General features: G+C 37.4%; 1 protein-coding gene across 1 annotated transcript in view; it reads left to right on the top strand.

Moving 5' to 3' along the window:
- Positions 1-11,876, top strand: part of RSPRY1 (ring finger and SPRY domain containing 1) — a 57,854-nt gene extending 45,978 nt beyond the window's left edge. Inside the window, exons 13-14 of the mRNA XM_044664127.1 lie at positions 8,975-9,079; positions 10,430-11,876. Of these exons, the coding sequence (XP_044520062.1) occupies positions 8,975-9,079; positions 10,430-10,526 (202 nt within the window). The 3' untranslated portion in view covers positions 10,527-11,876. The remainder of the gene's footprint in view (positions 1-8,974; positions 9,080-10,429) is intronic.
- The last annotated feature ends 298 nt before the right edge of the window (positions 11,877-12,174 follow it).

Here is a 12,174-nt window from a genome sequence, read left to right as displayed (position 1 = left end):
CTCCCTCCCCCACCCCCCTCTCTCTCTTCCTCTCCCTCTAAGTCTCTCAATTTGTGGTCACAAAATCACAGAATTTGATCATTGGAAAGGATCTCAACAGTCTAAGCCAGTGATGGGCAAACTTTTTAAAGAGGGGGCCAAGGGGGCAGCTGGGTAGCTCAGTGGATTGAGAGCCAGGCCTAGAGACAGGAGGTCCTAGGTTCAAATCCGGCCTCAGACACTTCCCAGCTGTGTGACCCTGGGCAAGTCACTTGACCCCCATTGCCTACCCTTACCACTCTTCCACCTATAAGTCAATACACAGAAGTTAAGGGTTTAAAATAAATAAATAATAAATTTAAAAAAAAAAAAAAAAAAGAGGGGGCCAAAAGAAAGGAAATGCTCATCTGTCAGTCTGTTTCTAAGGCAACTCTTTCAAAGTTTCATTGTATTGTATCCTTCTCATTTTATTCATCAGGTTAGGAATAATGTCGTGCAGACAGATAGAACATTTCAGGGGGCCGCACCTGGCCCACTGGCCACATTTTGCCCATCACTGGTCTAAGCCAACCCATACACAACCTTCCAAATTATAAAGACAGCCAGTATATCTCCCCTGATTCTTCTCTTCAGGCTAAATATGCCCAGTTCCTTCATGTAATCCTCATATGACCTGGACTCAGGGCCTTCATCATCCTGGTTGTCCTCTTCTGAACATTCCACTTTATCAATGCCTTTCTTAAAATTTGCCACCTAGATTGCAGAAAGATGGCTACATTAACACACCGTTGGTACACCTCTGAATTTATCCAGCCATTCTGAAAAGCAATTTGGTTTTATACCAAGAAACACCCTTCCACTCAAAGGTCTTACTCTCAAGGATATTCTCCAAGTTGCTCAGTGACAAAAAAGAAAGATTCTTCCAAACCAAAAATATTCATGGTATAGCATTTCCCAGAGGAACAAAGAACTGGAGACAGAATACACACTTATCAGTTGAGGAATAGTTAAACAAGTTGTACACGAACCTCAGAGAATTTTACTCTACAATAAGAGGCAATAAATATAGAGACACATAGGACAACTTTAGTGGACTGATGCAAAGTGAAAAAAGCAGAACCACAAAAACAATATGCACAATGACAACAACATAAATGAAAAGAACAGTAACAACAAAGTTGAAAACTGAATGCTGTGAATTTATAATGACTAAACTTGTTCCTTTGAAGAGACAGGAGACAATAGCTTAAGTCCCTTCTTTGCCAAGATAGAACATTACAGATAATGTGGAGCTTTTTTGATATATTAGTTAATTTTGCTAAACTTTTTTCTTTACTTTCTTCTTTGCTTTGTTATAATGGATAACTGGCAGGATAAAGGAGGAGGAAAGATATATTTTTTAATATAAATTTATTGATTGATTTAGAATATTTTTCTATGGTTACATGATTCATGTTCTCGATCTCCCCTCTTCCTTCCCCCCCTCCCAGAGCTGACAAGCAGTTTCACTGGGTTATACATATATTATTGCTCAAAACCTATTTCCATATTATTCATATTTGTAATGGAGTGATCTTTTAAATCCAAAACCTCTAATCATATCCCCATAGGACCACATGATAAGTCATGTATTTTCTTCTGTGTTTCTATTCCCACAGTTCTTTCTCTGGATATAGATAGCATTCTTTCTCATAAGTCCCTCAGGATTGTCCTGGATGAAAACTTATTTAAAAAAAAAACAATTATGGTACCCATAACTGAACACGCTATCTCAAGTGAAGTCCAGCAATAGCTGAGAATAGTAGAGCCATCACCACCTTAATACCCAAAGCTATTTTTCTCTTAATGCAGCCCAAGAATACATTAGATTTGAGGGGTTTTTTTTACTTCCATATCATACTACTGACTCATATTGAACTTACAATCCACTAAAACTTCCACATCTTTTTTTCATAAAAACTTTACTGTCTATGCCTCCTCCATCTTGTATTTGTGCAGTTGACTTGTTTTTTACTCAAGTATAAGATAGCACTTTTATCTCTATTGAATTGCATCTTCTTAGATTAACCCCCATGTTCTAGTCTGTTGATCTTTTTGGATCCTGTCAATCAGTGTTTTCGCTCTTCCTCCCAACTTTGTAGCATCTGCAAATTTGATGAGCTTACAATTTATGCCTCTAAGAAGTTTGAGTGGCATAGGAAAGTTGTCAGCAGTATTCAGCAATTGCTAGGATAATGAATACCCTCTCAGTCAAGTTTTCATAGCTGTTAATTTGACAAGAGCTGATTGGCATTAATTGTTTCACAAATGTTGAATTCTTTTCCTTGAAAAATGAACATGGCTTCCATAAACTGGTGAAAGAATCCAGCTGCTTTGAGTAATTACTTCTAGTCTGAGGCCATTTCACTGTGTAAAATGCAGCATTTTTTAAAGGGAAAAACTGCCATAGGCCTATGTCATTTAAGAATATTCCTACTGCCAATGCACTGCCTGTCATAAAAACAAAGCTGGGTATCTCAGCTCAGTCTGCCAGGGCCACTGCATGCATATACCTTTTTTTTTTTTTTTTTTTTTTTTTTTTTTTTTTTTTTTTTATTTTTTTTAAACCCTTAACTTCTGTGTATTGTCTTATAGGTGGAAGATTGGTAAGGGTAGGCAATGGGGGTCAAGTGACTTGCCCAGGGTCACACAGCTGGGAAGTGTCTGAGGCCGGATTTGAACCTAGGACCTCCCGTCTCTAGGCCTGGCTCTCAATCCACTGAGCTACCCAGCTGCCCCCTGCATGCATATACCTTTGAACCTACAGGTCTCTAAAGAGATGTAAAATTTCTCCAAGAAGCAAAGGGAGGGGATTTTGAGGATTTATTTTTTATATATTAATTCCTGTATATTAGGAAGAATTTACAGTGTGTTCCTGTTTCTGGGATATGAGTCAGAGATACCATCCAGACTGCTACTTTTTGTGTTTTCTTTTTCCTTGGGAATTCCAAGGAATGTCTTCCTTTTTCACAGAACTTGATTAATAAATGAAGGGGAAAGGGTTCTTTTCCTTCCTGTGTGACCTGTCCAGCTGTGGGGATGAAAAAGGGCTGAGAGTCTGATGGACAACCTCTTAATTAGCTCTACCATCAATTAAAGATGGCTTGGGATGTTCAAAGGAGGAGCTTAATAATAAGCTCCTAAAAATCTATTTATCAGGCTACCTGGCCCAGCTTGAGTCATCCTTCGTCATAAGAGAGCCATGGAGGCCTATACAGCTTTATCAGTTATGATGATGGTCCAACCAGTAAGATATAAGAGTGTGGTGAGCTCCTGTTTGGGCTATAAAAGCCCTCTACATTCTGTCTCACCTTTTGCCAAGCATTTACTAGTAATAAAAATGTCTAGTAATTTTGGCACATATAAAAGAAAACTGAGGGGGCAGCTAGGTGGTTCAGTGGATTAAGAGCCAGGCCCAGAGATGGGAAGTCCTGGGTCCCTGGGCAAGTCACTTGTCCCCCACTGCCTACCCTTACCACTCTTCTGCCTTGGAACCAATACACAGTATTGACTCCAAGACGGAAGGTAAGGGTTTTAAAAAAAAAAAAAAAAGCCCTTCATACATTCTTCTGATATTTGGGGGAGCACTTCCCTCTATCTGCAGGTTTTTTTGTTTGAGGGTTGTTGTTTTTCTGTCATTTAAAATGTTGTATTGATGTTCTTTTTAAATATCACTTTCACTTTAAAATGATGCCCACCCCAGTAGAACCCTCCCTTGTAACAAAACAAATCAGCACATTGATGATGTCTGAAAACTTATGGCTCATTCCTCACGTGTGGCCCACCATCTTCTGCTGAGCAGCTGAGGTGAAGCATGTGCACACATTTGGTCACTGCTTTAATCAGTCCTGAAGTCTTTCAGTGTTTGTTTCCTTTACATTTATTGCAGCTGTTATGTTCTCCTGGTTTTATTTGCTTCACATTTCATCAGTTCAGACATGTCTCCCCAAGTTTCTCAGAATTCTTCATATTCATGATTTTTATGACTTAAGCATCTCTTTGAACATACTCCTAAAGAACCAGTCTGATTTTTTTTTTCGGAGAGAGAAATTTGGAAGCATAAGGACATAGAATTTGCTCTGGAATCAGTTCTTGTTTCTAGTCTAACTCATTTTATAGACAAGGAAAATTAGTCTTAGAAAGGGGAAATGACTTGTCCATAGTCATATAGTAATATAGTATAGCTAGGGTTCAAGCTTAGTTCTTCTGATTCCAAATCCTTATTCTTCCCACTGTGCCATGCCACTTCAGTTTTTTATTTAAGTATTTATTTCTTATTTAAGAAGTGTATTCTTGGACACAGCTAGGTAGCACAATGAATAGAGTGCCAGGCCTGGAGGCAAGAGAACCTGGGTTCAAATATGGCTTCAGGCACTTCTAGCTGTATGAACCTGGGTAAGTCATTTATTTTGTTTGTTTGTTTGTTTTTTAAACCCTTAACTTCTGTGTATTGGCTCCTTGGTGGAAGAGTGGTAAGGGTGGGCAATGGGGGTCAAGTCACTTGCCCAGGGTCACACAGCTGGGAAGTGTCTGAGGCCAGATTAGAACCTAGGACCTCCCGTCTCTAGGCCTGACTCTCAATCCACTGAGCTACCCAGCCACCCCAGTGGTAAGTCATTTAATCCTGACTGCCTAGCTCTTGCTACTTTTCTGTCAGAATTAATTACTAGGACAGAAGTTAAAGGGTTTTTTGAAAAGTCCATTCTCAGCAATTTGGAAGTATGCTAAGAAATTAAAATACCCACACCCTTTGACTTAAAGATCCCATTGGGAGTCACAAACCCCAGTGATATAAAGAAAAGACATAATAATACAACAAAATAGGAGAAAGGAATCAAAGACATAGAAGTAATAGGTAAAGAGGAGATACAATTATCCCTGTTTGTTAATGATATATAATGCTAAGACATCAAAAAAAAGTATCAGCAAAAATTCCGAATGAGATAATTAATAGCTTCAGCAAAACTGCAAGCTACAAAAATCAATAGCATTTATATATAATAATAACAGAACACAAGAAGTAGTTAGAAAGGGAAATCACATTCCAAATATCTACCAGATGGATAAGATACCTCAGGATCAACCTACCAAACCACACAAAACAATTGTATAGATTAAGTTACAAAATGCTCCTTAAAGAAATAAAGACTTCAAAACTGGAGGCATATCCATTACCCATGGCTAGGCCATGCCAATATAATAAAAATGAGATTATTTCCAAAATTAATTTGACCTTTTAATGCTATACCTATCTATTTACCAAGTGGATAGTTTACAGAATTGTACAAAACAATTACAAAATTCATTCAGAAAAACAAAAGATCTAGAATATCAAAGTAAATGATGAAAAGTTGGGACAAAGAGGGAATAGCATATATAGCTGGAACCTCATATTGCATTAAAAAGCAGTAGTCAGAGGGGAGGGAGACAAGAATCATGTATCCATGGGGGAAAAAAATTTTTAAAGCAATAGTCATCAAAACCATCTAGCATTGGTTAAACAACAGAGGCATAGATCACTAGAATACACTAGACACAGGAGAATCAGAACACTGAACTCAAGAACCCAACATTTGATACAGAAGAAAATATAAACCCCTAAGGAAAAAATTCCTTATGCAATTAAAAATTACTAGGAAACTGGAAAGCAACCTGACAGAAATTTGGCTTAGGCCAATACCTTAAACCATATACCACAATACATTTAATTTTAATTTCTAAAAAAAAATTAGAAGAGAAACAGCTCATAGAATTCTCATAGCTGTGGGTAGAAAATGTTTGTTTTTTTTAATCCTTACCTTCTGCCTTAGAGTCAATAAGGGCTAGGCAGTGGGGGTCAAGTGACTTGCCTAGGATCACACAGCTAGAAAATGTCTGAGGCCAGATTTGAACCCAGGACCTCCCGTCTCTAGACATAGGTTCTCAATCCACTGAGCCACCCAGCTGCCCCCAGAAAATGTATTTTTTAACCATACAAGATACAGAAGCAATTACAAAAGATTAAATAGATATTTTTGATTTTTTGAAACTGTAAAGTTTCTGCACAAAGTTAATGCACTTTATGATATGAAGGGAAATGGTCAAACGGGAAAAAAAAATCTTGTATCAAATTTTTCTGATAAGGGTTTGATATCTAAGATATGCAAATAATAAATATACATAAAACTAATAATCATTCCACAATAGATAAATGGCCAAAGGAGATGAACACAGTTCTCAAGAAAAACTGTAAGTGGGGGCAGCAGCTAGGTGACTCATTGGATTGAGAACCAGGCTTAGAGATGGCAGGTCCTGGGTTCAAATGTGACCTCAGTTACTTACTAGTTGTGTGACCCTGACCAGGTCTCTTAACCCTCCACTGCCTGGCCCTTATCACTCTTCTGCCTTAGAACCAATATTAGTTCTAAAACAGAAAGTAAGGGTTTGGTTTTTTTTAACTGCAAACTATTCAGAACCATATATGAAAGAATGTTCCAGTCAAAAAAGAAATGCAAATCAAAACAACCCTGAAGTTTTACCTTATACCCTGCAGAGTGGCAAAAATGACCAACAAATGGCAATAGTCAGTGTTGGAAAGGTTACAAAATGATAGTATTCATATATTGTTGGTGGAGCTGTGAAATGGTACAAACATTTCAGAAAGCAATTTGGAATTATGCAAGCAAAGTGACCAAAACCTCTTTACTCTTTGAATCAGAGACTCCATTACTGAGCTTATCCCCCAAGGAAGCCAATGATAAGAAAGCCCCCATATATACCAAAATATTTATGGCAACACTTTTTGTTATGGCACAGAATTGAAAGCAAAGTAGAAACCCAATAACTGGGCAGTAACTAAAGAAATCGTGGTACTTGGAGATAATGGAATATTACTCTACTATATAAGAATGATGACTGACAAATACAGAGAAGTGTGGAAAGATATTATATGAACTGATACAAAGTAAAGTAAGCAGAGCCAAGAAAATATAAACAATAACTGCAACAATGTAAATGGGAGGAACAATACACCAAAAAATGAAAAGTGAATATTACAAAATTACAAAGGTCAAACAGAAGCCCATGAGTGTTTTACACTACCCAAGTTTTCAAACTTTTTCAATGTATTGACCAGTTAGCTAATTTTCTTTTCTGAAAAATACAATTTGTTATGCGGAGTACCTCTGAGGGGAGGGAGCAGGGATTCCTTGAGGATAACTATGATAATGTAAGAAACAGAAATCATCCATAAAAATTTATTTTAAAAAAATCCAACCTTGGCCCTAATGTGGATAGAGCCTAGAGCCAGGAAGACCTGAGTTCCACTCATAAGTAGTAATAGAAAAAAGGTCCCATGGTCCTGTCACTACAAAGCTACGTCTAAGGAAACAAGATGCTTCTCAAAATTCAGTGAATATCTGGGGCAGCTAAGTGGCTCAATAGATGATGGAGGTGGGAGGACCTGGGTTCAGATCTGACCTCAAACATTTCACAGCTGTGTGACCCTGATCAAGTCACTTAACCCCAGTTGCCTACCCCTTACCACTCTTCTGTATTGGAATCGATACTTAGAGACTTAAAGAAAGCTAAGTATTGGCTCCAAGGCAGAAGAGCAGTAAGTGCTAGGCACATCTCTAGGTCTGGCTCTCAATACACTGAGCCACCCAGCTATCCTTACTTGTATCAATTCAAAGACAGAAGATAAGAATTTTTTTAAAAATGTACTTCTTTCCTTTCTTTGCAAAGATGGACCACTGTGGTTATGGAGTGCTGTGTATAATGTTGATTGTTAGTTTATAGCACTTTTATATAGCATTTTAAGGTTTGTAAAGCACTTTGTAGGCTTTGAGGGAAAGCAGGGAGACATTCATTGGGAAATGTAGATGATATTAAAATAAAACATATCACTTAAGAATTGTTGGTTTTGAAAAACTAAAATCCCAAGATGCTCCATAAATTAAAAGTATGAAAGAAACAAAAAGAAAAAAGTTCACAGGAAGTTTCCAGGTTTATTTTTACAAATATTTTACACTTTGGAAATTAGGTCCTTGGGTAAAGCACAAAGATGTCTAGAACATTAACTTCATCTTGAAACTCTGGAAACAACTGTCTTCCTTCCCTTACGTGTTGTTCTTCCTTTATATTGTCCATTTCTCATTGTTTCCCTTCCTTATATTCTCTTTTCATGTTTTAGTCAGCTTTCCACAAGTAGTCTTTGTTCTCTTCCTTCCTGCCATACCCTGCCATTTCATTTCATATCAGCCTGTGTTTGCTCCATCAGCATTTTCATTTTTAATCCATTTTAGTATTGTCTATAACTCTGGAAGCAACTGACATCTAATTTCTAAAAAGGCCACTTTATATAAATATGTGTGTCAATGAGGTTGCATGATTAAGTCAGAACCAAGAGTTGTCACTAAATTTACCCAGCCTGTCCTTTAGTGTATGAGAGCATCAGGATTACAATACTGATCCAGCACTGGGATCCAGCCCCGATTTCTCTCTGACAGGGGCACCAGGGGCCATGTTATGGAAGAGCAGAGTTACTCTAACTTAACGACATCTTTAAGGTTAGGAATATACTCAAATTGATTCTAATTTTCACTTATAGCTTTCATGAATAAATCTACCATCCATAATTTTTAAACTATATTTTCACCGTATACGTTATCTAGATTTAATGAACTCCAAAAGTTTATTATACACTGTATAGAATAAAACTGCCTTTTATTTAAATCCTAAATTTCCTTCTCATCTTCAAGTTAGCAGCAAAAAGGATGGAGAGACATATTTCTAATATCCTCAGAGCAGTCTTTCATCTGTGTTGGACAGTTTTTTTCTTCAGAGATATCTTTTCAGCATAATTCTGCTAATTAGCTTTTTTATCAACAATTTTATTGAATGTTTCCAGTGTGCTGCTATTACACATAAATTACGTATCCTGTTGAATTTCTAGTGGCCTCTTTTTTGCTTTCAGGCACAGACGTCTCGCTTTATTGAAGCAAGTTAGTATCAGAGAAAACTGCTGTTCACTTTGCTGTGACGAAGTAGCAGACACAGAACTCAAGCCATGTGGACACAGGTATGACTAATTGTTAAAAGTCTCTGTCCAAATTTGTCAAACCAAAGTTTCAGTCCATTTCTTTTGAGACTATTTCCCATAACCACTTTCCATTTTGCTCTGTTTCCTGTAGGGAAAGGGAAGAACTAATAACATTATAGGGAAACAGTAAGGTTTAGAGGGAAAGTGACACAGGAGTTGTATGATAGCTGGCAGGTCACCTTTCTACCTCAGCTTCTTCATCTATAAAAGTACAATTCAGGAAGTTTTTAAGAAAACCTTAAAGAACCCTATAGATGTGATTTATAAGTGGGGTGTTACCAAAGAGGACCCTTGACATCTTCCTGGATCCCTGAAATAATATTTTTAAATAGATGGCTCAACCTAATTAATAGAAATTTCCTGATTTGTGAAATGAAAGGGAAAGAGAAAGATTTGATTGCTGCTTCTCAAAGCAACTTTCCACTCTACTACACTGCCCTGTCAAAGGTGGTATCCTTAGAAAGAGCCACAATGGAATTGCTTTCCAGCTCCAGGTAAGGGAAGAGAAAGAAGGGGGGAGACAATTTGGATCACATAATTTTTGAAAACTTATGTGGAAATTTGTTGTTATGTGTAATTGATTTAAAAAAAAAGAAAAGAATAAAAGAAAATTTAAAAAGAAAGAGCCACAGTGTTGCTGAGGAAAAGCAGCAGCCATAGGAAACTATATACTTTAAGATAGAAACAATATTTATTTGTTCCTCTATAAAATATGGGGACAGTATTCATTTTCACTACCTACCTTAGAGGGAAATGATGAATCAGGTACCTTGGAAACTATGCAAACGTGAGTGTTTGTTACCATTAAAAGGCAGATAAGGAGCAGCTAGGTGGCTCATGGGCTGGATGGAGCTTCAGACCTGGAGTCTGGAGGACCTATGATCAAATCTGGCCTTAAGACACTTCCTAGCTATGTGACTCTGGGCTAGTCACTTAACCCTAATTGCCTAGCCCTTACTGCTCTTCTGTCTTAGAATTGATACTAAGACAAAAGAGTTTGGGGCTGGGAGAAAAGCAGACAAACTGAGGCATGCACCTATCTAACTGGCACTTTTTCTTAGAGGCCTAGTATTAAGAATGATTTAAAGGGTCCCTTGCTCAAGGTTTTAGCCACTGCACAAAAGTGGAGATGTCTCTTATGGAATGGCTGATGTCCACTGTGTTCTCTGTTAAGTTGCGTTCAGCTCCCCAGCGCCCCATGGTCACATTTCCTATCCCTCTAAGGAATAAGCCTTGAGTGGTATTAGAGAATATATGCGGGCACTCCCTAATGCCCTGAGTACAATATTCTGAATATGGTCTTAACTGATATTTTTTTTCTTTCCTCAGTGATCTGTGCATGGATTGTGCCTTGCAACTGGAGACTTGCCCTTTGTGTCGACAAGAAATAGTGTCTAGGGTCAGACAGATTTCTCACATTTCATGACACATGTGGAGAAGCATCACGGACTCATTTTTAATCAATTCCAGCCAATGTCTGAAAAGGACAAACATCTCTAACCAATTACGTGCACATTGAAACAATAGCCATGGCCAGATTTTATGCTAAGCAGTAGTTTGTCTGTCTAAGACAAAATCCTTTAGAACCTAACCCAGGATGCCAGCACTGGGAAATTCCCTTTACAAATAAGAAGAGCTAAATGCTATGGCCAAGTCTTGAGTCCCTCTGAGAAAGACACCAGGAGACACTGCCCGCATGAGTGCCGAAATTGAATTTGCACTGGAATCCTACATGTTCAGTACATTCAGTTGTTTAAAACAGGATGTTTTGTCTCATTCTCAAAAGTCTTTATTTTTGGCTGAAGCCATTATGAAGAAGTAATCCGCCAGTGTTTCTTGGTTAAATGTAACTTCCTGCTGGTCAGAGACTTGTGTTAACATTGAACTACAAGACTTGAATCCCTAAAACTAAAAATAAACACGTCTTACTACAAGCTACATGAAGGACCCAAAAGAAGGTGCATAGACTGTAAAAATAAAAATCCAAATTTTTGATATCTCAGTGATTCCAAAGAACATTCTAATTTTTTTTAACACAGAAAATTGGTGGTATTTTCACATTCATAGTGTTTCTATCCAATTTCAGTACCCGCATTTTGTGAAAGAAATAATATGTTTTACCAGTGCAGGAGGAATTCTTACATTAATTACAATGCTGGACTGGAGAAAATTTACTATTTAGGGTATTTTTAAGGTACCATCAATCAGGGTTTTTTGTTTTTGTTTTTTGTTTTTAATCAGTATTGTTTTTAGAAGCAATGTACATTTGAAACTTTTGAATAGTCTCAAAAGATCTGGAAGAAATTCTGAAAAAACGTATTAATATTGTTTTAAATAAATACATGTTATTTGAATAGTAAATTCAATCATGGATTGCTGACTATGTCTTCATCAAAAGTACAAGTCCCTCTCTGGGTCTCTGGTGAAGATCTTCAAGAGTTTGTTTTGTTTTTCTCCCAGAAAATTGGAAGGTAGAATTGTAAATTCACAATACTTCTTTTATAAGGGTGGACCTCAGCAGTTGCCTTTTAATTTATGCCAACTACTTCCTGAGTTTATACTTGAACAGTAAAGATGTCTTCTGAGCTTTACAGTGTCTTAAATTGGATGCCTATTCTTTGTCCCCTCTCATTGCTGCCCCTTCTAGATTGTAAAGTGACAGTAACTTGACGCCTGTGCTATTACAGAGCTCATTTCTTTCTGTAAATTGGGATGATGGGTTTTTCCCATGTTTTCAGTCTTCCATAAAATTTTAAAATTTCATGTTCTTCCCTTAGCTTGTGGTGAATATGATCATTTGTATTAAATAAAGAAAGTATTTGTTGCATTTTTTTTGCAGATGAAAGGTCTGACAGCCTTCACTGGTACATGCCACTAAGATTGAGATGTGAGAGTCTTGGCGTCTTTATTTTTGTGGGTTTTTTTGGATGTTGAAGAAAGAAGGAAAGAGGTGTTAATGGCTGCTTTCCAAGACCTTACAAATCCTTGCAAAGAGAAAAGGGAGAGAGCAGGTGTGATACAAGGGATGAGATGAGCAAGTGTTAGCAACTAAGGTGAGGTTAGTCAAAGAAGCC

The sequence above is a fragment of the Gracilinanus agilis genome, chromosome 2, assembly GCF_016433145.1.
Source record: "Gracilinanus agilis isolate LMUSP501 chromosome 2, AgileGrace, whole genome shotgun sequence".
NCBI classification, from domain to species: domain Eukaryota; kingdom Metazoa; phylum Chordata; class Mammalia; order Didelphimorphia; family Didelphidae; genus Gracilinanus; species Gracilinanus agilis.
This window is presented reverse-complemented; position numbering and strand designations above follow the sequence as displayed.